The sequence below is a fragment of the Pelodiscus sinensis genome, chromosome 27 (genome assembly GCF_049634645.1).
Source record: "Pelodiscus sinensis isolate JC-2024 chromosome 27, ASM4963464v1, whole genome shotgun sequence".
In the NCBI taxonomy this organism is placed as follows: domain Eukaryota; kingdom Metazoa; phylum Chordata; order Testudines; family Trionychidae; genus Pelodiscus; species Pelodiscus sinensis.
Window position 1 is genome coordinate 4,449,289 of NC_134737.1, and position 25,139 is coordinate 4,474,427.

The 25,139-nt window shown below is 47.4% G+C and overlaps 1 protein-coding gene across 3 annotated transcripts in view; it reads left to right on the forward strand.

The window, feature by feature from the left end:
• Positions 1-25,139, forward strand: part of PLXNA2 (plexin A2) — a 326,357-nt gene that overhangs the window by 277,827 nt on the left and 23,391 nt on the right. For all 3 annotated transcript variants that reach the window (XM_075909971.1, XM_075909972.1, XM_075909970.1), the window contains exons 20-22: positions 2,304-2,538; positions 10,523-10,665; positions 12,483-12,751. In XM_075909971.1, coding sequence (XP_075766086.1) covers positions 2,304-2,538; positions 10,523-10,665; positions 12,483-12,751 — 647 coding nt within the window. The remainder of the gene's footprint in view (positions 1-2,303; positions 2,539-10,522; positions 10,666-12,482; positions 12,752-25,139) is intronic.

The following is a 25,139-nucleotide window of genomic DNA, read 5'->3' on the forward strand; positions in this document are numbered from 1 at the left end:
CATTGTAACCCCAGTCTGTTTCTACCACAGCTTTCAGATACAGTCTCTTCTCTTTTCTCTTCTCACCCAGCCCACTTTCTTGGTTTTCCTTTAGCTCCGTTGCCAGTGGGATTGTCACTCTGTCTCTAATGTCCGCAGTTTACAAAAGGGAATTGAAAGCCTGCGAAATGAAAGTCAAATGGAACCATCAGATAATACGAACAAAGTCGGAGATAGCAAAAGGCTGACGTATTTATCATGAACTGAAGCCATCTGTGTGTTTCAAAAGAGCCTTTTTTTGAAGGCAGCCAGTGTTTGTATGGTCTTAGTTGAAACCGAGACAGACTGTTTACCATGTCAGCATCTTCGCAGAGAAAGGGTACATCTAGACTGCAAGCTTCTTTCGAAAGAGAGTATCCACACCTCAAAAACAGATTGAAAAAGCGATCTGATTTTTCAAAAGAGAGCATCCAGACTGCGTGGACGTGCTCTCAAAAGCCCTGATTGCTATTCACTGAGTGGCCACCAGGGCACCTGTGCTTTTTTCGATTGCCTCTTCTTTTGAAAAATGTCCTTGTTCTGCATCCACACACGCCTTTTTTCGAAAGAGCTCTCGAAAAAGGCATTGTTCCTTGTAATTTGAGGTTTGCCAATATTGAAAAAAACCTGCATTCTTACAATTTAATTTCAAAAGAACGCAATTACAGTGAGGTGAAGTTTTTTTGAAAAAAAGGCAGTTTTTTTGAAAAAAACAATGTAGTCTAGACATACCCTAAGGAATGATCTCCCTAACCAATAAATAAGGTGGTAGCTTTGAGAGCAGAGAAAATCTACCCTGCATCTGAGCAGGAAGAGTAAGTGCCAATTATTCAAAGTCTATTATTGCTTCCTGTTCCTGACTCTTCTCTCCTGCTGAGACAACCACTAGGCAGGAATCACAGTTTCCCCAGCGTGGGTGAAGGAACAGTACAGCGTGGTCAGTAGCGCCGCTGGGATTGTGTCAGGACTGAGCAGTGGTACAGGGTGAATCCAGTGTCCTTCAGGAGGGGAGGTCAAAGCTGGTGTCATAGCAGAAGCCTCACCACAGTAAAAGGTGCTGAACGAAGATACGGTCTTTCCAAGTGCATGATTAGTTGACCGTCAGCTAGACATGGGAAATCGGGGGGGGAGAAAGCACAATCCAAACCCAGAGAGGAATAGAATAATCTCCAGTATGACAGAGAAGAGACTAAAATTTAGTTTAGAAAAGAGAAGATTGAGGGGGGACATGAGAGCAGTTTTCAGGTATCTAAAAGGGTGTCATAAGGAGGAGGGAGAAAACTTGTTCATCTTGGCCTCTGAGGCTAGAACAAGAAGCAATGGGCTTAAACTGCAGCAAGGGAGGTTTAGGTTGGACATTAGGAAAAAGGTCCTAACTGTCAGGGTGGTCAAACACTGGAATAAATTGCCCAGGGAGGTTGTGGAATCCCCATCTCTGGAGATATTTAAGAGTAGGTGAGATAAATGTCTATCAGGGATGGTCTAGACAGTATTTGGCCCTGCCATGAGGGCAGGGGACTGGACTCGATGACCTCTCGAGGTCCCTTCCAGTCCTAGTATTCTATGATTCTATGAAAATGGAAGGACATTGTCTACTCCAGCATAGCCATGCAAAATCCCATTTAATTGTTTAACCAGTTAACCGATTAAAGGCTGGGGGGGCAATCTGACTAGGTTGGAGTAGCCCCCCCACCCGCTGCTGGACGGAAGCATCCCCCCGCCGCAGACAGGAGCTGCTCCAGCCCAGCCGGAGCGACCTCTGCCTGCAGGGCATCCACACTTGTCACAGACAGAGGCTACACCAGGTCTGGCGCAGCCCATCCATGGCAGGTCCCACACAGCTGGATTATCCCTCTTCCCACAGCGGGCTGGGAGCTGCTCCAGCCCCCACTGGTTAACCAATTAACCTTTCACATCCCTGCTCCCAAATGTTGTGGAATACATGAGAAGAGCGTTCTTCAGCCTGTAAGCAAGGAGCAGAGATGTTCCACCAGGTATCAGCAAGGAGCAGTGTAACCTAGCGATAGAGTGAGGTATTGGAGAAAGCACCATGCTGCATTCGCAACACTTGTATGTTGGGTCATGCAGACACTAGAACTGACCATGCAAGACAGAAACTGGGGCAGTGGGAGGAAACAGGGTACCTGCACACTGTGGTGAAGGGAGCTGTTGAGAGAGCACATGACAGAAGAGATGGAGAGAGGCCAATGTCTCTGAAATGTCCCTCATCTGATCACCACAAGCAGAGCCCGCTGGCTGAGCCCCCTTGTGTTTTGCTTGACTAGGTACACGTGGGCGGCATCGTCTTCTCCCCTGGCTCGGTGAACGTGATCTCGGACAGCCTGCTGACCTTGCCCGCCATCGTCAGCATTGCGGCGGGAGGGAGCCTGCTGCTCATCATCGTCATCATCGTCCTCATCGCGTACAAGCGCAAGTCCCGGGAGAATGACCTCACCCTCAAGAGGCTCCAGATGCAGATGGACAACCTGGAGTCTCGGGTGGCCCTGGAGTGCAAGGAGGGTCAGTATCCCGCTGTTGTTGTGTTCAGGACGGGCCAGGGGGAATGGGCTTGGAGGTGACAGTATTCCTCGACACCAGCCTATGCGGGCGGGGCAGTGCAAATTACCAAATGTTACAGGGAAGCCAAAGCTGCCGACTCCAAGTGCTAGGTGGGGGCCTCCATTCTGAGATTCCTGTGTAGCCAGCCCGTGTCACTCATGTGTTTGCAATGGCTGGCCCCTGGAAATGCCCAGAACCACCCTTGTACAGAGTAATACATCTCCCCTTGCTCCTCCCGTTGGCCCTGGGCCTCTCCTTGTGGGACTTAGTTCCTCCTCTATACCTTTCACACCTGGCCTGGAAAATTCCCTGTTTCTGAGCTGGAGAAGTTCCCACCCACTCACTGAGCTGGCGGTTCTTTTCCTTTCCTGCACCAAGAGTGTCCGCGTTGCGGTTGGTACTATCACATCTGCAGAGGAGCTGAGGTTGCTCGGCACCCCACGGAAATGGGTGCCCCTAAACCTCCTTCCTCCTTCCCCCCACCCCGGTAAGGTTGAGGCAGCAGTGGGAGAGATCAGCTAAATCCATGTTCAGGAGTACTAGCACAGTGAAGGGGGTGAGCATTTTTGGCCCTCAGCTGGTTTAATGACATTGTGGTAAAATCTGCAGGAGCCCCCTGAAACTTGTCTCGACTAGGGCCTCCACAGCTTCAAGGCAGTTTAACCAGTGGGAGTGCCAGGGAGACTGATTTTGCTCAAATCCCCTAGTGTAGACAGGGCCACAGTTAAACACACAGGCAGAGTCCTGCATGGATGTGTGAAAACACACACACACACACACACACACACACACACACACTCTGTCTCTGTCTCTGTCTCTGTCTCTGTCTCTCTCTCGGTAGTGACATTGTAGCTCTGAATTTTCTTCCAGCCCTTTGGTGAGTTCATGTTATATGCAGATTTCTCTCCCTTTTCCTGCTCAGCATAGCTCATCTTTTTCTCCTCCACGTGTTGGCAGATATATTTATAGATATAAAGTCACGATGGTAAAGAAACTGAAGACAGACAGTCAGTTTACAAACGGATCCCTTTTCCTGAGAGCTGGTATGGCCTAGCAGACTTTTCCTCACGTTGAGCTCCAATGATCTGATGCCATCAGTAGTACCTAATCTCAGGTCTGGTTTCCCTGGTAACCAGGGAAGGGGAAAGGGGCTGGTGAGCAGCCATCAGAGCCTCAGGAGCTAGTGGGGAGGAGGGGGCTGGCACTTGCATCAGGGAACTCCCCCTTCTCCCCATCCCCCCCGCACTCAGTGGGAGCAGCAGGGCAAGCAAAGCTACATGGCTCTAGCTTGCTCTGTTCTCCCAGCTTGTCTCTTGGGGTATGTCTACACTACAAAGTTCATTCAAACTAACAGACGTTAGTTTGAATTAAATTTAATAGGCGCTACACTAGCGCTCCGCTAGTTCGAAATTAAATCAAACTAGCGGAGCGCTTAGTTCGAACTAGGAAAACCTCATTTTACGAGGATTAAGCCTAGTTCGAACAAGCTAGTCCTCGTCCACGATCTCCGCACTAGGCACAGGAAAGTGGCCGTCTAGGGCAGGAGAGCTGCCAGCCTGGCCACCCAGGAGCAGGTGTGCAAGAGAATCAAGGGGGTCCACTGAGACCTCCGACCCTGAGCCCTGAGCTTACAATGGCCGTCCTGGGTCAGACCAAAGGTCCATCTAGCCCAGTAGCCTGTCTGCCGACAGCGGCCCACCCTAGCGACCCTGGAGGGGATGGACTGAAGACAGTGACCAAGCTATTTGTCTCGTGCCATCCCTCTCCAGCCTTCCACAAACCTTGGCCAGGGACACCACTCCTACCCCCTGGCTAATACCACTCCATGGACCCAGCCTCCATGACTTGATCTCACTTCCCTTTAAACTCTGTTCTAGTTGTAGCCTTCACAGCCTCCTGCAGCAAGGAGTTCCACAGGTTGACTCTTTGCTTTGTGAAGAAGAACTTTCTGTTACTAGTTTGAAGCCTGCTACCCATTCCTTTCCTTTGGTGTCCTCTAGTCCTTCTTTATGGGAACTCATGAAGAACTTTTCTGTATGCACCCTCTCCACCCCACTCATGCTTTTAGAGACCTCTATCCTGTCCCCCCTCCGTCTCCTCTTTTCTAAGCTGAAAAGTCCCAGTCTCTTTAGCCTCTCTTCATATGGGACCTGTTCCCAACCCCTGATCATTTTAGTTGCCCTCCCCTCTCCCAGCCTCTCTCTTCCCCTCTCCCACCTCCTTTTCCCAGTCTCCCCCAGTTTTGTTCTATAAAGACAGATTCCATTTTGGAAGACACATTATCTTTATTTTGTACATCAAGAAGAGGGGCTAGGGAAGGGTAAGTGGAAGGAGGTGAGGGAGGAATGGGGCACGAGCCCCCGATGGGGAGGACTGGGCTGGCTCTGCGGGCTTCTGGGGGTGGAAGCTCTCCTGCAGCCCCCCAATTACCCCCTCTCCGCAGATGGCAGCCTGTGGCAAGTGCAGCCGGGCTGATGGCCGAGTGGTGTGATGTGCCCAGTGTGGGTAGTCTGGGCAATCCAAGCCAGGACTGCTTTGCAAGCGGGGCACCCCTGAGAACTGTCTGTCCGGGGTGGGGGTCGGGAACCTTTAAGCACAGCCCTCGGCTAGCCTGAGACAGCATCTCCACGCTCTAAGTTCTCCTCTGATGCCCTGCCGGCACTGCTTCCAGCCATCCTTAAGCCCTGTTCAGGGTCCACTTAATGTGGACATGCTAGTTCGAATTAGCAAAACGCTAATTCGAACTAGTTTTTTAGTCTGGATGCGTTAGTTCGAATTAGCTTAGTTCAAATTAACTAATTCGAACGAAGTTAGTTCGAATTAACGTTGTAGTGTAGACATACCCTTGGGTGCCATGGCCACCCCCACGTTCATGAACAGGAAGCAAAGCAACATGGCCAGAGGAGCAGAGCAAGCTGGGGCCACATTGCCCCACTTCCCCCATCACTGCTGCTGAGTGGTGGGGAGAACAGACCCTCACTGCCAGCGCTGGACCCCCAGCCCTGCTAGGGCAGAGCAGGAGTGGAGAGAGTTGGGCCTGGAACAGAGAAGTTTGTCCCTGCCTTTCTCCTGGCTGCAGGAGGGGTCATGTGGCTGGTGGCTTCCCGTGGCCCTCTTCACCAGTCACCCTTGCTGGTAACCAGCTCCGTTTTACACTGTGTTGCCTTTAAACAGGTTTGAATCTAAGGCTGTGGTCTCCAACCTTTTTAAGCACAAGATCACTTTTTGAATTTAAATGCAAACGAAGATCTACCTCACACCCAAATATCCTTGCCCTGCCTTCTTTGTGCCCCTTCTCTGAGTTTACCCCCGCCCCCGTCCCTGAGCACTCCATCCTCCCTCCCCCATCCTTCACTTTCACCAGGCTGGGGCTGAGGGTTGGGGCGCAGACTCTGGTCTTGGATTAAGGGATCTGGAGTATGAGAGAGGCTCTGAGCTGAGCTCGGGACAGGCGGTTGGGATGCCGGAGGAGGTTCTAGGAGCAGGCTCTTGGGAGGGTGTTTGGATGCAGGGGTGCTTGGGGCTGGGGCAGGGGATTGGGGTGCAGGAGAGGGTTCATGACTGGGGAAGGGTTTTGGGATGTGGGCTCCGACTGGGCCTTGCTGACCTCAGGTGGCTCCTGGGTGGTGGTGCAGTAGAGCGAAGGCAGGCTCGCCCTGGCCCTGCACCACTCCCAAAAGCAGCCCGCAAACTCCATCCCAAGTCCTGTTGTCCCCTTCTGCTCTGTGGAGATAGGACACAGAGTGGGGGGGGGGGGGCACCCTGACATCAGCAGCCTCCTCTCCCTCCCCTGCCCAGCAAGCAGGAAGCTCCTGAGGGGACAGCTCCACGACAGAGGGTAGGAGCTGGACAGCAGTGCGGGGAGAGGCAGCTGAAGTGCTGGCACTTGATAGCCTCTTGGCCAAACCAGTTAGGATCACCTGTCAGAGGCTCCAAGATCTATCAGTAGATCCTGTGACGTGGAGTCCTGTGCAGATACCGCCTCTGTATCTGCAAAAACGAGCCGTGGATATCCACATTGACATCCGCGGATGCAGGTACCTGCCGCGATAAAGGGGATATCCGCAAATTTGCAGGGTGCGAGACGCAACATTTGTATCCGCACCCATAGCCACAAAAAATGAGCTGCAGATAGCTGCGTCCACACCCCCGGATGTGGATCCCCGCGGACAGAAAGCAGATATCCGCGGATTTACAGGGCTCTATTCCGGAGCTTGATTAGAACTTAGAGGAAAGATTAAATCAGTCTCTCCCCCATGGGCTCAGAGAGCAGGAGAGTCTCTGCGCCTTCGAGGCAAGAACGCCCTGCGGCCACCACAAGGGAAGGCTGTAACAAGTGTATCGGCTGCAGACCCAGCCTAATGTGCAGAAAATAGGATTAGACCTTGATCCTACTTAAGTGACACATACAGATTACACTGTGGAAATGGCTCAAGCTTCAGGGAGTCTGGTCACTCTGTGTCATTCTCTAATGGCCTCTTGCTTGAAGGGGTTTCGTACAGGCACAAGGGGACTCTGACCCCTAGGAACTGTATGGTTCTGCTGAGGAAATAGACAGAACTAGGAAGTGGAATTACCCTGTACCCTCCCCTGGCCTTCAAGGAGAAAGAAGAGTCTATACTGAACCTGCTGGTAGCCTGTCTCCTGGAGCCCAGCATGGCACCATAGATACCCAGGAGAAAACAGACTGGGAGCGTACTGCAGACACCCCTGGGCTGCTCTCCTGCGTTCAGGCATGCTGTCAAAGATTGCATTCTGGGAGACAGTAGAATTGGGGAGACTGCATTGTGGGGCAGTGTGAGTGTTGTGCATTTTTACATGGAGTGAAAGGAAAAGAGAGAGGGCTAATTTGTACCCAGAATGTCTGTGAATCAATGTATCCACATTCTGGAAAGCTGTAGGGAGCTGTGCATTTGTAGATGGGGGGATGTAGGTTGAGAGGAAGGGAGAGTGTAAACATTTTGCGGATGAAAATGAGCACTTGTGATGAGGAATGCATAGATTCATAGAAACCTAGAACTGGAAGGGACCTCAAGAGGTAATCGAGTCCAGTCCCCTGCCCTCACAGCAAGACCAATCACCATCTAGATCATCCCTGATAGTTGTCTATCCAACCTGCTCTGAAATCTCTCCAGGGAGGGAGATTCCACAACCTCCCTGGGCAATTTATTACAGTGTTGAACCATCCTTTTTGGTTTTTCGATCATGGCAGATCTCCTGGTTAAGCCAAGATGGTCTATTGCCATATTTTCTGTCTTTCCTATGCAGTGGTATAATTTGCTTCTGGGACCTTAATAATGTCCTTTTGAAAAACTGCCAACTCCCTTCAGTTGTTTTTCCTTTTAGTCTTGCTTCCCATGGAACTTCCATGGAACCTTACCAGCTCTTGGAGTTTACTAAAATCTGCCTTCCTGAAATCCATTGTCTCTGTTTTGCTGTTCTCGCTTCTATCCTTCCTTAGAATCATGAACTCTATGGTTTCATGATCACTTTCACCTACGCTGCCTTCCACTTTCAAATTTTCAACCAGTTCCTCCCTCTTTGCTAAAATCAAATCTAGAACAGCTTCCCCCCTTGTAGCTTCCTCAACCTTACGAAATAAAAAGAGGCAATAGCATAGATTGCTACACTTCCTTCTGTGATGCTGCTGCTGGTGGCCCTGACTTCACAACTGGGCTCCCACACTCTCTGGCCTCCCGGCATGGAAGATAGAGATGCCACCAGCAGCGGCAGAAAGGAAGGGTGCCAATACCATACCACACCACCCCTCCTTCTCCGCCGCCACACAGTGGCACTGGCCTCCGAACTGGGTGCCAAGACAGAAGTCACTGCTCTCCAGCCACTGAGCTTGGACGGCCAGGAAAAACCATAGACACTTCTTTAATATTTCCAAAATCTGCCCAGAGAAAGGCCTGAGGCCTTGTCAGGGAAAACCTGGATGGCTACCCAACTTATCGCCCCCCTCCACTTGTTCCCCTATCCCCTCTTGGGCTGGAAACTAGAGAAAGACTGCACTTGGGGACTCCCCAACAACCCTAGGGTCCAAAATGGCCAAAAGGTTCTGGCAGACCATTTCCCACAACTCGCACAGAAGAGATGGATCCCTACCAAATACGCCATTCAGTCTTGTCAATTTCACAGTCAGAGGTTTTTTAATGGATCCGTTCCAGAATTTCTGGTGTTTACATTGTGTTTACATCAATTCATTATGTTCTAATTGGTGGTGCAGTTTGAGAGCAAGCTGGCCACCCCGGGTTAAGGGTGCAACTGGAAGATGAGGAGGTGGCCTAGTAAAGACGTTATCACACTGAAGTGCCTGGGGTTGTGGGTTGAAGTCCTGCTCTCATCTGGGTTCAAGGAAGCTAAGCTTTGGGGTTTGTTTTGCAATAGTGTTGTGGGAAGGGCGGTCCCAAGAATTCCAGCATCATTTCTGTGCTTCCTTTGGGGCAGGACTACAACGGAGTGCTCCCTCATTTCTGCACTGCTTCTCAAGGTGTCTCTGCTGGCCCCTGTCCAGGGGCAAGACAACTCCTTTCCCTGCCCCACCTGGCAAGACTAGCAGCTGGGTGTCCCAAACTTCTACCAGCATGGGGAGATCAGATTCCACAGTCCATGACACCTTTTTCACAGCTGTGAAATTGATGGGGTCCTACTCAGGAGAGGACGGAATGCAGGAACTAGGGTGGAAGGACATAATCGCTGCACCATTGAGATAAATAACCTCTCTAGATAAAAATCTCAGTACATTTCTTTTTTGGCAGCATAACTGCGGGTGAAAAAATAAACTCTTCCCAGCAATGGTTATTAAGCTAGCAAGAGCAGAACCTTTGGGGTAGAAAGAATTTTCTCCTTGATTTGCTTTTGAGAAACCTTGTTGTTGTTGTTTTAACTCGTTGGAATTGTCACTTACAAATTTCTGAGTGTAGGAATCTAGTCCCTAGCAACAAGACAGGCTGGGCTCAGTGGTCCCAGCAGGGACACAAAGACAGAATTTAAATGATCATTGCTGGAAGCCAAGTGGCAGCAGGCTAACCTGGGACTGACTTCTGATAGAAAAAAAAACACTCTGGGAAGATTTACTGTTGTGCATCCTAGAAAAGATATGTTATATAGTTTGTAGGAAGCTTGGTGGATCAAGAAAAAATAAACAGAAGGGAGGAAATTATAGAAAATTATCTATATTCATTTTCTTGGAATTTCCATCAAGACCAGTTAAACAAAATACAATGCCCTTGCAAACAAGGCAAAGAATGACATGTGACTAAGACAGATGTATGGATTCATGGCTGACGAGAGCCTAGCTAGAGTAATAGAAACTATGGATGAAAGCATCAGTACTCCATCTAGCATCTTATGTTTCACCTCACCTCTACCCACACCCCCACCTGCACCCCTTCCAGAAAATCTATGTCTGTGCTGTACTATCCATCAACAGATACATAACTTCCTGACCCCTCCTTCTGGCATGGCAGTTTAGGCCCTGAAGCATGGTATTAGATTAGTGGTATTACTTGTAGATAGAGAAGAGAAAGAAAGTGACAGGTTGTGGTAGGCAAAACAATTTTAAAATAGTATCCTTATTTATAGCTGGAGCATTTCAAGGTATTTTGTGTGTTTATACACAAGGTGTGACCGGCATACAAATTAGCAAACGTCTTTTGTTCTCAGCATCTGTTCTTTGCACTGTTGTGCGTACTCATTTTCCCTCTCTCTGCTGCTGCTGTGAAAGTGTCTCCCAGCCATGCTGGCATGTCTGAGCTACACAGTGAGGTCCATCAGTGACCAAGCTTCCCAAGATGGCTCATTTACCATCCTGGATTTGCTTGCCAGGAAGGCAGACTGCTGGCTGTTACCAAAATCCTTTCTGTTTAGACTCAATTCCCCACAGATCCCTTTGATTACACCTTTTTCTCTCTCTTCCTCTCCTTCCCCTCCACCTGAACAGCTTTTGCAGAGCTGCAGACAGACATCAATGAATTAACCAGCGACCTGGATCGCTCCGGGATCCCATACCTTGATTATCGGACGTATGCCATGAGGGTCCTTTTCCCTGGTATTGAGGACCACCCCGTCCTGCGTGAGCTGGAGGTAATGAAATGGCTGGGTGCATGCTCTCCCTCTCCACTGCTCCATGTGCTTACGTAGCTTGGACTGTTTTCCTGGTCCCTTCTGGGAAGCTAAACTGAAAGTCACAGAGCTGTGAAGCACCTTCCCACCTCCCTTGCCGGATCTTATTAGAAGTGCTAGGATAAGTGAAATAAGCACAGAGTTCATTTTAACAAATGGCTGGACATTTTATCTCTTTAACACACTGCTTGCTTCCTCCTGATCTCTTCTGGGGCTGGGGACTGTTTTATTATTTTATTATTTCCCTTGCTAAAGCACCCCGATGGAGCTTGCAAGCCCAGCAGCAAGCTGGCTGCCTGCCTTATCAGGGTTTGGTTTGTTTGCTTGTTTTTTTTTTTAAGTCTCTTTTAATCCCTTTATTGTAGACGAAAAGCAAAGGGTATCAGGCTAGGGGCGGTCTCCTGATTTATTGCTGTTCTCTCTAAAGGATGAGAGAGAACCTTGGTATAACCTTGGTATAACCTGGCCCTGCTCTCCCTTGGTAGCTTTCATTCCCACTCACCCCCCCCCCCCTTTTTTTTTTAAGATCAGAGTCCATTTTAACTTCAGTCCTCACTGCTTTGTGCTGTGTTCCTATGAGGCTCCTGCAAATGGCAGTGGGTTGAGGGGATCAGCTCATGAGCAAACACTGGAGCTGCAGGAAGTCATACCGATCACCATGCAGTGCTTTCCCTTTGAGACGGTGCTGACTTGGTGCCCCAGTGTGGCACTAGAAGGCCCAGCAGAGGCTGGGATACTTTACAGCTGTTAAATATTGGTGTGGTTCCAGTGACGTCCATGGATCTATGCTGTTAACATCCTCTGAAGACTCGCCCACTGTCTTTAGGATGAGCTGTAAAAGAGAGGCCTTGACCACTTGTGGTCATTACAGCTGCCCTGGTGTTGTTGACATAAGCTGGTTTGGGCCTGCCAGATTCCAGTATGGGTCACTGTGTTCTGTCTACGTAAACCGTCCAATTAGATGTGCTCTTGGCCAACCAGTACTGAGTCTGCTATTGATCAATTACAGTGCATCGCTCTAGAAGTGGCTGCATTTCATGCATGAATGAAGGGATCCCTGCATATCACTTCTATCAAGTCACGCTCTGCTATGAAAGGCATTGTAAAAATACAAAAGATCATTATTATTATTTTAACAAAGGATTGAATTAAAATTAACAAACTGGATTAAAATTAGGCCACTGACAGCAAACTGCTGGCCACCATTCGTGCATTAAACTCAGGCTGCCTTTGAATTGGCTTCTCCCATTGCCAATCTCCAAAACTTTCCAGCCCTGCACACAATGTGTGTTATTTAAATTGCCAAGTAAGCTGATTTTCTAGCAAACCAATGTGTCCGCTTTGTATTGGTTTCACTTATGAAATACAGAACCGCAGGAGTGATAAATGTGTTGCCAATTACACAGTTGTTTAATTATATAATGTTGGTAGAACCAATATATAAGGCTCCAAGATGTTTAGTGAAGAATTGCTTAATGTAGTTTATCATTTTGACTCATAATGAATTACTTAAAACTAGGCTTGGCTGAAAGCCTCAATTAATCTTTTACTGTTTCTCTATAATAAAGCAATAGTCTAAATTAGTAATTAATTTACTTATGGGAGTGTCACTTCTTTTTTGCAGAACAAGTACAAAATGTCTGTCATTCGTAGGGCTTTCAGCCTCCAAGCAGAAGCGCTACTGTTCAGCGAGCCAGATTCACAGCAGTGGTGAAGTTAGAAATAAGGGCATAGTTTCTTTCGGGGTCTTGCTGAGATCGTTGTCCTCTGCTTCACAGGTCCAAGGAAATGGGCAGCAGAATGTGGAGAAGGCCTTGAAGCTCTTTGCCCAGCTGATCAACAACAAGGTGTTTCTGCTGACGTTCATCCGGACCCTGGAGCTGCAGCGTAGCTTCTCCATGCGTGACCGTGGCAACGTGGCTTCCCTTATCATGACAGGCCTGCAGGGAAAGCTGGAATATGCAACTGATGTGCTGAAGCAGCTGCTCTCGGACCTGATTGAGAAGAACCTGGAGAACAAGAATCATCCCAAACTGCTCCTGCGCAGGTAAGATGAGTGGCAGTGGAAGAATGAGTCAACAGTGTGCCCTTGTAGCCAAGGGCTACATATTGGGGAGCATTAGTAGGAGTATTGCCAGCAGGTCTAGAGAAATGATTATTATCCTTTACTCGGCACTGGTGAGTCCACATCTGGAGTATTGCATCCAGTTTTGGGCTCCCATTACAGAAAGGATGTGGACACATTGGAGGGTTCAGCGGAGGCAACCAAAATGATTAGGGGGCTGGAGCACATGACCTATGAGGAGAAGCTGAGGGATTTGGTCTTATTTAGTCTACAGAAGTGAGGAGTGAGGGGAGATTCAATAGTAGCCTTCAGGTTTCTGAAGGGGGGTTCCAAAGAGGATGGAGAGAGGCTGTTCTCAGTGGTGACAGATGACACAGCAAGGAGCAATGGTCTCAGGTTGCAGTGGGGGAGGTGTAGGTTGGATATTAGGAAGAACTATTTCCCTAAGATGGTGGAATCTCCATCTCTAGCAGGTTTTAAGTCCCAACTTGACAAAACTCTGGCTGGAATGATTTAGTTGGGGTTGGTCCTGCTTTGGGCAGGGAGTTAGACTTGATGACTCCTGAGGTCTCTGCCAGCCCTGGGATTCTATGATTCTAAGAAGCTGCAGGGGACATTGTCAGCTGACGGTCAGGGCTCCCTATATCTGTCCCTTAAGACCGGCTGAAGTTCTTTTAAATTGTGCCTGGTTCTGTTACAGCAACTGAAGGAGTCAGGTTAAAACTTAAACAGTTACAGGTTTATTGAGGAAGCTTATAAATCATATGGTTGCAATGGCTATTGTTCTATTTCTTAACTGCTAGCAAAATATAGATCTTAAAAATGGTTACAAAGAAGATAAAGATAGGAAAACAGAAATAATTGTACCAAGTAACAGCTTAATCTTTAAAGAACTCTAAGTCTGTGTACACTTAAGACAGAGGACCACATCCAGGTACAATTTTTACCCCCTTCTGTGCCTCTCGACTCCAGCGTGTCAGGCCAGGGCCGGTCCCTCAATTCCTAGGAAAGACGAAAATACGAGGTGGGCGTCCCCATAGAACCTCGGGAGGTCAAACACCTAACCCGACCAGCAGGTAGAGGGTAGAATGACACTCAAAGTGAGTGTGTGCTGGACCCATCTTTTATACCCATTGGGGTCACGTATTTCTCTTTCTTATCTGTCATGCCAAATGGGGCTGGTCTGTCTTTTGTGAGACCAGTTCTTACAAGGGAGTTGTGAACTTAATTTACACTTGTAAGAGAGATAACTAAATTGGAAGTACTGGGCATTCTTTTCTCAGTGGGGGATTCCTCTCCCAGGGACTGTGTGTTCGTATCAACATGGGTGCCAGCCGGGCACATTCGCATATCCTGATCTTGCATCAAAGCAGATCAAAGCTTAATGGCTATGCTGATTGCCTTAATCGTTCTCTCTCTCCTCATATCTATGTTTTCAGCTTCTCAGGATCAGATGAGCCAGCATAGACTATGCTGATTTTACTGCTCCTTCTCTGCCCTTTATGCTTCAGAGAGGCAAATAAGATGGATGATATGGGGGGTTGGTCTGTCTGGCTACAGACATGCCCAGATGAAGGAACCAGAGTCATGCAGTTGCTGTCCTTGCTCCAATCAGGGAAGAGCCTTAGCTGGGGGGAGGCAATGAAAGTTACATGGCCACCAGTGTCTAAAACACACACACTCACTGGCAAGTACCAAAGAAATGTTGCATACATCAGGATCTGGCAGTGGGTAGCAAGGAAACCTGGTCCAGGCAGACCTTCCAAGTGCAGAACTCCCATCCTATGCTTTTACTAATTGCTCTTACCACTTTCCGTAGCCTCTCTGGTGCTGAGGGGCTGTGGAGTGGGGAGAGGTTGCTTGATCTTTCCATCTTGCTGCACTTGGAGCCCTGGGAAGGCTCAGCATGGGGGGAGAGTGGCTCCAGGCGAGATGACCCAGTTGACACTAATAAGCGAGAGTGTGTAGTAGAGGTTTGGACAGCTTGACAGTTAAAACGCATTACTCAGCATTGACAGGCTGACCCCTGACCTGCAGGGACATGAACAATTTCACTCTTATGTTTTCCAGATGTCAGGTTTTTTATTCCCAGCCCAGGTGGTTTCTTGATGAGCAGTTCCCATCACTTCTAACCTGGTTATCTTGAGGAGATTGGCTTTGTCACTTCTTTCCTATTCACCTTGGGGGTTGGGAGGCTCGAAGGGGCTGAGGGCCCTGCTCAGAGTTGTCTTTGACTGTTGGGTCGGTTTTTTTTGGAGGGGGGGGAATTGGTTTTTTCTAAATAAAAAATGTCCCTTTGCTTCCCCACACGCACACACACAGAGCTAGCTCTTGGCCATGAAGGAAGCAACTGGAAGACAAAAAGGGACAGGGCCGATGGGCTTTTGATGGATGCCCTGTTCTGTTGTGCAGACAGAAGGGAGGAATAAGGGGGGGTCAACAGAGAGGGTGGGGGATTATGAGCGAAAGAGAGACACACGAGAGGTAATAGTTCTCCTGGACCAAGTTTAAGCCCTTGTGCAATCATCCATGAAAACATACGATCTAGTTAACCCCATGGCACTAGAGACAGGGAAGGGGAATGGATGGTTGGTTGGAGGCCTCCCGATGGTGTGTTGCATTTTTCTTTCTGCCACCAGCCCACGTAGCATGCCTGAAATGTCACGGTGCGCCAATGCCTCCACCCCAAGAGAGCTGGACTTGATAAATGGGGTGAGCTGAGCCACGTCTGGAGGCCTTCTCTCGCCATCACTGGGTGAAGGCTGACAGGGCCATCCATCTCACTGGTGCCAGATGGCCCCTGAGGTTATGCTGGTATCTCAATGTCAGACAGTTTCTCTTCCCCCTGCACCTCAGTCCATCTTCCAGCTGGGTTGGCAGGGGACGCAGGTGCTGGATGGAAAAAACTGGGTTAAGGGTGAGAATAAAAGCAAAGGCGCTCCCTTGGGACACACAAATGGTGTGGGGAGAGCATTCAGGGGCAATCTTAGCATGTTTCTTAGCGTTGCTCTGTCTGTTTCGTTCTACTGCCAGCCAGGACTATGTTGGTGCGGCTTTACGGCAGAGGTAGGACTGGCACATGCTCAGAGATTTTGCTCTGGTGGTTCTTGCATCTCAGCCACATTTCTTCTGTCGAGTAGCACCTTGCTAGTCCAAACAGAGTGAGGGTGACATGGAATTAATTCAGATAACCAGGGACTTGGAATTGAAGGAGGAATGTTTTGATGTAACTTGAAGTGAGACATCACTTGTACCTAGAGCTGTGGGTTTCCCATAATCTTAAATGCAAATGCTGCTCACACGTGATACAAAGCATGACAGTGGGTGCTGCTCACCCGTCAGCATTTACTGATCTGCAGGGTCTGATCTGGACAGCGGTCTTTGTGGAATATCTTACATAAGAACATAAGAACGGTCATACTGGGTCAGACCAAAGGTCCATCCAGCCCAGTACCCTGTCTGCTGACAGTGGCCAATGCCAGGTGTCCCAGAGGGAGTGAACTGAACAGGTAATGATCAAGCGATCTCTCTCCTGCCATCCATCTCCACCCTCTGACAAACAGAGGCTGGGGACACCACTCCTTACCCATCCTAGCTAATAGCCATTGATGGACTTAACCTCCATGAATTTATCTGGTTCTCTTTTAAATCCTGTTCTAGTCCTAGCCTTCACAACCTCCTCACACAAGGAGTTCCACAGGTTGATTGTGCGCTGTGTGAAGAAGAACTTCCTTTTATTTGTTTTAAACCTGCTGCCCATTAATTTCATTTGGTGGCCCCTAGTTTTTATATTATGGGAACAAGTAAATAACTTTTCCTTATTCACTTTCTCCATACCACTCATGATTTTATAAACTGTATCATATCACCCCTTAGTCTACTCTTTTCCAAGCTGAAAAGTCCTAGTCTCTTTAATCTCTCCTCATATGGGATATGTTCCAAACCCCTAATCATTTTAGTTGCCCTTCTCTGAACCTTTTCTAATGCCAATATATCTTTTTTGAGATGAGGTGACCACATCTGTACACAGTATTCCAGATGTGGGCGTATCATGGATTTATATTAGGGCAATAAGATAGAGAATATCTTATTCTCAATCCCTTTTTTAATGATTCCTGACATCCTGTTTGCTTTCTTGATTGCTGCTGCACTGCGTGGACGTCTTCAGAGAACTATCCACGATGACTCCAAGATCTCTTTCCTGATTAGTTGTAGCTAAATTAGCCCCCATCATATTGTATGTCTAGTTGGGGTTATTTTTTCCAATGTGCATTACTTTGCATTTATCAACATTAAATTTAATTTGCCATTTTGTTGCCCGATCACCTAGTTCGGTGAGATCTTTTTGAAGTTCTTCACAGTCTGCTTTGGTCTTAACTACCTTGAGCAGTTCAGTATTGTCTGCAAACTTTGCCACCTCACTGTTTACCCCTTTCTCCAGATCATTTATGAATAAGTTGAATAGGATTGGTCCTAGGACTGACCCTTGGGGGACACCACTAGTTACCCCTCACCATTCTGAAAATTTACCATTTATTCCTACCCTTTGTTTCCTGTCTTTTAACCCATTCTCAGTCCGCGAAAGGATCTTGTTCTAGAAGTAGGAAACATGCTGATCTGCTTTCTCATTGTATCACAGCACACTAGTTTTTTTTTAGGGTCACCTGCTGCATGAGACATAATGCTGGTGGTTGTGCCTGTAAATCCCTGGCTATCCAGGTGCATGTTTGCATTGAATTATTGTTTCAAAGGTTGAAGCAGGGCCTCAAAGAAACCTACTGCAGGAACTACAATAGGCCTGACCTTGTTTGAGCTGCTATGTTCGCTTTTGGAGTGCAGAGCTTTTCTAATCAGCCTGTGCCAGATCAAAGCAAAAGGGAAAAACCTTGGCATTTCTGCTTTTTTTTTTTTTTTTTTTTTTCCATTTCAAATGTGGAGGAATTGTATGGAATAAAAGGTTCCTTAGTTGTAAGCACCCGATTGTATCCCTTTTTCTGCATCTATCAGTGGTCTCATTAGACCGTAAGCTAGTCAGGGTAGGGACCTCCTTTCTTGTATGCTTGTACGGTACTTAGCATGCTTTTGAGCATTTGCATGGCAGGTCCAGATATTATGGAGATGAGCGAAGCGTAAAAGCCTACATGGCCAGGATAAGTGACAGTCCCAGAGTTTGGGCTGGCATGGAGAGGGCCGTGGTAAAACATTCCACCTCACCCCAGACCTTCTCTGGACCAGCTCTAGGCATTCGGCTGCTGTGGCCCAATCAATTCCACACGTGTCTGATGACACGGTGCAACAGAGGTTGCAGGGTCACTGTGATAGAAGGGCTTTTGTTCTATTTATCTATGTACTTACTTGACCTTCATCCCTACGCAGTCTCTGAGTATGCCACAGTCATTAATAGATTTTATCCACATCCAGGAAGGAAGGGAACTTCCCCATGTGACTGTTGGGGACTGAGGCAAAGAGTTGCTGAAGTGACTCATGCCAGGTCACATATGGAGTCTGCAGATGAGACAAAAATTGAATGTAGTTGCCTGCGTCAGATTGGCACCTCTGATTCCAAGATGAAAGGCTGCGTACTTCTCCCGCTTCCCTGAGCCGACTGTGTCCCCATGCTCATACTGAAAGCATTTCAGGGCCCTATCTCACCCTACTCCTATCCCATGGGTTGCTGCGTGATGAAAGAAGAGGGACAGCTCTGTGCTAACCAGCAGTCCACCAGTCCACAAACAGAGACGTTGCTTGACACTGAAGCCAGCAGCCAAAAAGCAACAGAGATCGTTTTGCAGCAGGGGGGAGTTTTCAGGGATTCCTCCGGCCGCAGTGAATATACTTGGCAGGAAATTGCTCTAAATCTGGCCCTGTTTGCAGAGGCAATAACTCATCTCAGAAATGGAAGCTCAGTTAATTTCCCCCGTGGTTTGATGAGTCGCTGTGAAGGCGTCTTCAGCCTGAGCCATCAATAATGGCTTTTCACTGTGCTCTAAAAATACAAGGCTGGTGATCTCAGCACTAGAGCCTCCCATCTCCTCTCTCTCCCCACCATCTCTCAACCCATTACCCTCGCTAGTAGGTTTTGCCCAGAACACAGTGGACCACATCAGAGCTTGCCTAGCAGTGTCATATTCCGATTGCCAGACAAAGAGAAGCCAGACGCAGCAAAAGGGCCAAACCCACAGGGACTGTGTGTGGCCAGCCATCACTTTCTTTTAGTTTCCTGCCTGCTTGAAACATGTTTGATTTTCTTTTCTTGGTGTCTCAGACTCAGAGGGATTGTGTTGGAGCTAGATGTAACATGGGAGCCCTAAATCTCTGCACCACCCAGGAAAGGAATTAAGCCAGAAGCAAAGGTTCTTCATCCTTAAAGAAGGCTCCGAGAGAGAACCCGGCCAGTCCTTTGGCAGTTGGAGTCTGGGGGTTGAACTTTTAGTGCTCTTGAGGGTAGCTAATATGGTCTGGCCTGAAGTTTTACAACCAGTTTTACAGGCAGCCTGAACCAGTGATCTGGGCATAAAAGGCTCCATCTCCTATTTCTGATGTCCCCCTAGCTAGCCAGTCCTCTTAATGCAGCCCTGCACTCACATGCCCTTTTCATTTTGGGCGGGCAATGGTGCCAAGACAGATTTGCAAGCGAAATACATTAATACAAAAGATGAGAAGTCACCTTCTGGGATTTTATCCAGGGTTGGACTTCTCTGCTCAAACATTTCTGCCTCCATTAAGTTGCTATAAACTTCATCTGCCTGGTAAAATCCCTTTTGGGGTTGTAAATGGGCTGTGGGGAAAGAGACACACCCTACACAGCTACCAACCTCTCTATCATAGTTCTCACCCATCAACCTCTCTATCATTTGATCATTCAAAGGGCTCTTATGGCAGAGCTCCTTTCTGTGCTATGTGAACACAGGATGGATGTTACCACTTTCCTGGAATTATGGAATTAAACAGCTGATTCATATTGTAAATATAAGAATGTCTTTCTTTCTCTCTCTCTCTCTCTCTCCCCCCCCCCCCCCCTCCCTCCCTCCCTCCAAGTAAGGGATATGCTGCCTGAACCCCAACCCTCCTCCCCCATGTGCCGCAGAGGGTGAGTTTGTTTTGCATATGGCACAGCCAGCCACCTGCATGACTAGTATCCGTACTTGGCCAGATGGTGTCATGCCAATGCATACACAAGGGGCTGTGGGAAGAGGTCTCTTCTGCAGCGGCAGTGGCATTTGAGAGCCTGACAGTGGGGCGGGAGGAGATGGTTATTGACTCTGTTTAATCAGAACTGAACACCTGTGGATTAGTTCTGTGAATTATCCTCCCAGAAAGGGCAGGTGATGTCGGCAAACCAAACAAACCCAAAGAGCTTTCCTTATCCTCCATTTCAGTTTGCTTGTAATTTGATCTTCCCACTCCTGGTCATTACCAGCCTCTTTGCAAATGCAAACAGTAGCTCAGCAGGGGTGAGACAGTAGGCAGGGATAGAAGCACGGCATGGAGGGATGCCTTACAGATCTAGCTTTCATGTATGACAGCGCTGCAGGCCCCAGTGCCAATCTTTTTCTCCTATGGACACAGATTGCCACTAGGTTAAAGCAAAAATCTCAGTGGGGTGGTCCTGATAGTCTACAACTTTAAAAACAATGAGTGGTCCTGTGGCACCTTACAGCAGAAGGTTGTAGGACCCCTGTTAATGAGGCTAATTAAGTGAGCTGTATGTGTCCCATGCAGAGCTTTTGATGTGGAAATGCAGATGTTAAAGGCAGGGGAAATTGGCTTTGTAATGCACCAACCAGTTAATGTATTTTTGTTCAAGCCCAGGGTATCCCTGTCAAATCTGTAGATGAATTCCAGTGCTGCAGACTCCCTCTTTAATTTATTAGTGAAATTCCTTAGTAGAAGAATGGCTACTTTTAAATCCATCATTGAGTGACCGGGCAAGTTAAAATGTTCCCCTACTGGTACATGTGTGTTACCATTCCTGATGTCTGATTTCTGTCCATTTATCCTTTGTATTGGAAACTGTCTGGTCTGTCTGGTCATGGCAGAGGGGCATTGCTGGCACTCGATGGCATATAACACATTAGAGGATGTGCAGTTGTATGAGCCCCTGATATGGTGGCTGATGTGGTTAGGTCCTGTGATGGTGTCGCTTGTATAGATGTGTGAACAGAGTTGGCAACGGGGTTTGTTGCAGGAGCAGATTCCAGGGTAAGTGTATCTGAGGCGTGATGTGTGGCTGTTAGAAAGGATTAGTTCTACGTTATAAAGTATCAGCTTCCCCTTTGCTGCCATACCAACCTGGATTGACGCCGCACCGAGGAATGGAAGATGACCATGTGGCATACACATGTTCTAGCAGCAGCAAAGGGGTTAGCACCATATGCAATAGCTATTCAAAAGAGACCAAAAGATACAAAAGAAACAAAGCCCAAGAACTAAAAAGCTAGCTTTGTGCCGTGAAGATCCAGAGGTTTCATTTGGAAGCCTGCAACATAAAGGTCTCGTCCTGTCCTGTGGATCTGAGAGTTCCTTGGGTATTGTTTAGTATGCAAACCATTCCGAGTTAGAACATTTTGTTCTAAGTTAATAATGAATGAGCAGCCACAAAGTGAAAGATTATTTTATTTTACTTTTGAGCTCTCTAGTGGCAACACTTGATAATTGGTGTTCTGTTCTTTCCTTCTTTCTTTTTCTTTATTTCACCTTTCTGCTCTTCCTCTCATGGGAGACTGGAGGAAAGCTGGCATTAAATCAAATGACTGTCCTCGTCCCTGGAACAGGGAGCACATGACAGTTCAGAGACTAGACAAAGCAAGGGAAAATTAATAACATAAATATTGATTTTGGGGGCTTTTCCACATCCTTTTTATTTAGTTTGCTTCCCAGCACCCAAGTGAGTGAGAGGAACAGCCTAGGGGCTTTCATTTCTTGTAGTAGGCTGTTTTGGAAAGCTGTCCCTGGAGTGTACTTTGTCCCTGTTATGTGGTCAATATGAAAAGGGTTTTCGCGGAGTCTGGGGCCTTCATTTTCAGAAGTTTGTGTTTTCAGAGATGGATCTATAACAGCCTTCCAGATACCAAGCCAACCATGGAGTGAAAAAATACAACCTGCTGAGGGACTAGTGCGGTGTTGTGAAGGAGCTGTTTGTGCAGCTCAGCAGACTTCTTCTGACACAGCAGAGAGAAAGGGAGGTCACTCCAAAAACACAGCAGGCGAGAGCTTAAACTTTAAAGCAGTGGTTCTTAACCTGGGGGTAATTACCCCTCGAGGGGTAATTTGGCATATTTCAGGGGGTAGTAAGTTTAAAATATAATGGGCGTTCAATTTTGTTCAACAGAAAGTATGAGAAAACGAAATACAATAAAAATGATTAATGGTAATTTTCTTTTTGTCTTTTGCCATTTTAAAAAGGAGGAGGGATAATTGTGATTGATTAGTTAAGCTTACGGGGTAACAGTGCCAAAGAGGTTAAGAACCACTGCTTTAAAGGATGACTTGCTGAGACCTCCAGCACAGATCAAAGACTAACTATGGTAGATGAGGCAGGGAAAAGATACACCCCAGGCCAACCTTTGTGAAGAGCTTATGCACTCTCCTGCTCCTTGGACCCCTGATGAAAAAAGTGACTTTTTTGCCTCAGCTAAGGAAAGAATCAGAGGGGTTGCTGTGTTAGTCTGTACCTGGGGGGGTGGAGGGGAAGAATGGTCTTGCAGCACCTTAGAGACTAACAAAAAATGTAGCTAGTACCATGAGCTTGCATGGGCACAGCCCACTTCTTCAGATGAATGAATCAAGGGGTCCAGAGTTACAAATAAATAGCAGAAAAAGGGGAATGGGTGAGGGAAAGAGAAGGAAAAAATTATTTTTCATTAGTGTCCATGCTAAATGAGGCTAATAGAATGGGCTGTAAGTGAATCATAGAATCATAGAAGTGCCTGATACTTAACTTTCTATGTCATTATGTTATCCCTTGAACTGTTGATACCTTCTGCAATGACTACTGTACTGGAAGCATGTTGTCAAGTCGGTGGAATGTTAGAACATGCAGGTATCATCAGCAAGAGTTAAGGGAATGTATAAGCATGAAGTATTGTAGTTGTGCATCAAAGTTAGACCACAGTTCCCGAACCGGGCTATGCCATGGCACAGAGGTGGCAGGGGAGGGAAGGTTCTGTCCATACAATTAAGAAGAAATCATGTTGTGCTGCACAACTGTTTTTCACCTGATTATTTTTGTAGCGTCAAGAGATACAGTATGTTAACTTCATTATAATTCAGAATGTAACTTTCAAGAACTTGTCATGTTCTATGTTTGCAATATGCATTACAAAGTTAGCCTTTTCTCAGTTAGCAAACATTTCACAGACTGATCCTGGGGTTTTTTCTACCATGTCATCAAATAGTCTGGAAAAATAATTTTCAGATTCTGTGGTGCTCTCCTGCTGTTTGATTTGACTGTTTGTTACCGGCTCGGTATTCATGGCTGGTGATTGGTTACTTAAGTCATGAGTTTCTTCTCTTTGACTGGATGTCTGAACATTTTTAAACAGAAGCACCATGAATATGGTGCTTTTCAGCATGAACTTTCAGACAGTTAATCATTTGTGATTCAATTATTACAGGATTTGCAGACATTTTCATGAATACCTGCCAGATGGTCTATATTGATAAGTGTGGTTAATAGAACTCCCAGTAGTCTAGCAAATAGGACTCATTGCTTTTGATGGCTGAAATACTGGTGAATCTATAACTTGTTTACTATTCAACCAGCTTGTCTGCATTGGTATTGTCATCTGTATTACAGTAAAAGCTAGAGCGTGCTGGGCACTACACAGACACACACACACTCTCTGACCCAAAGGGTGCTCAGTCTGGCAAGACAGACTTGAACGAGGGAGGGGAAAGGGTAGTCTCCATCAGCATTTGAGCTAAGATTAGAAGCCAGCTCTCCTAAGTCTCAATTCTGTTCCCCATCTGCTAGACTAGATCATAGTGCCTCTCTAATTATGACTCTTCTAATGGCTTTTAAGGGCTCTAAGCCCTACTCTAGACAGCCCCTGTAGCATTGTTGACTGGCAAAAATAGGGCCCCTAATTCATTACTTGCACTGCTTTACTGCTGATAGCATTAGTCTGGGAAAGACTAACTTTGTATGCACTGTAAAAACGACGACTAAGTCCAGTGGCACTGTAGAGACTAACCAAAATAAATATATTGAATCATGAGCTTTTGCAGGCAAAACCCACTTCATCAGGTGAATTGGAGCAGAAATAACAGAAACGGAGAGATCTATATAACAGCAGAAGTACCTGTCAATTGTAGGACCTGTGTTAATTAGGTTAATTAAGTGGGCGGGACGTGACCGGTACATAACTTTTAATGTGGACATGCAGCTAATGAGACCCCTTTGGATAAAGTTGTGATGATTTAAATACAAATAGGTGCCTGGAGCTCTCTCTGTACTAGCCACCACAAGCAAGGGTGGGAGACTTGTCAGAAATGTGGTTCATGTAGACATACAATGGGCAACATCCCCTGCGTAGACAAGGTAAGCTGTGCCTTGCAAGATGGAGTGGATGCTTCTAAGGGCAGCTGCTTGCTTGCTTCAAGCCCAGCAGTTGCTGTTACTGATAGCTACAATTGGGGCTAATCCCAAGGACTCGGCGCAGCCGGGCAAGATCAGAACAGCCCTATCACACAGAGAGCCAGACCACCTAGGACGGGGATTCATTTACAGCACATTCTCGGCTAGCACAGCTGGCAACAAAAGAAACATCCTTGCCCACTGATCTTCAGCCATGCTCGCAACAGCCCCTTCTTGGAAGCCTGCCTGACAGCCCCCTCTGAACACATTTGCTGCACGGTTCAAGCTCTCACAGAGGAGGGGCCCCCCTCCGCCTGTCACCAGCCCAGTGCTGCTTTCAAAAGCTTGGCCCCCATTCCAAGAAAAGGAGCAGTGTCTCTTTAAAGAGGGACCAGCAATCCTGTGGAGCCAGCATTAAAAACTATCATTAGGGGCCATTGTATTTAAATTAGAGATAATCTTGGGCACAATGTGAGGAGAGAATGCTGGGTGGGGCCGGGGAGAAAGCTGCAATTTCCCCTGCCATTGTCACTCTGCTGTCCCTGATTGCCAGCAGCCACTGCAAATTCCAGTGATTTACTGAGCCATAAGGTATAATTTGCACCATGTGCAAGGAGTTAAAGTGCCACCGGGCGTCCCTGTCAGAGGGGCTCCTGACGGGTTGTCAGCTGGTCTTTGTTCCTTTCTGTTCCTGAGCAATCTACATACACTTGTCTGGGAAACGTTGGAGGGGGCAGTGCCGAGGGACAACGGTTTCAGATCCTCCCGCGCTGCTGAATCTTAATGCTGTTG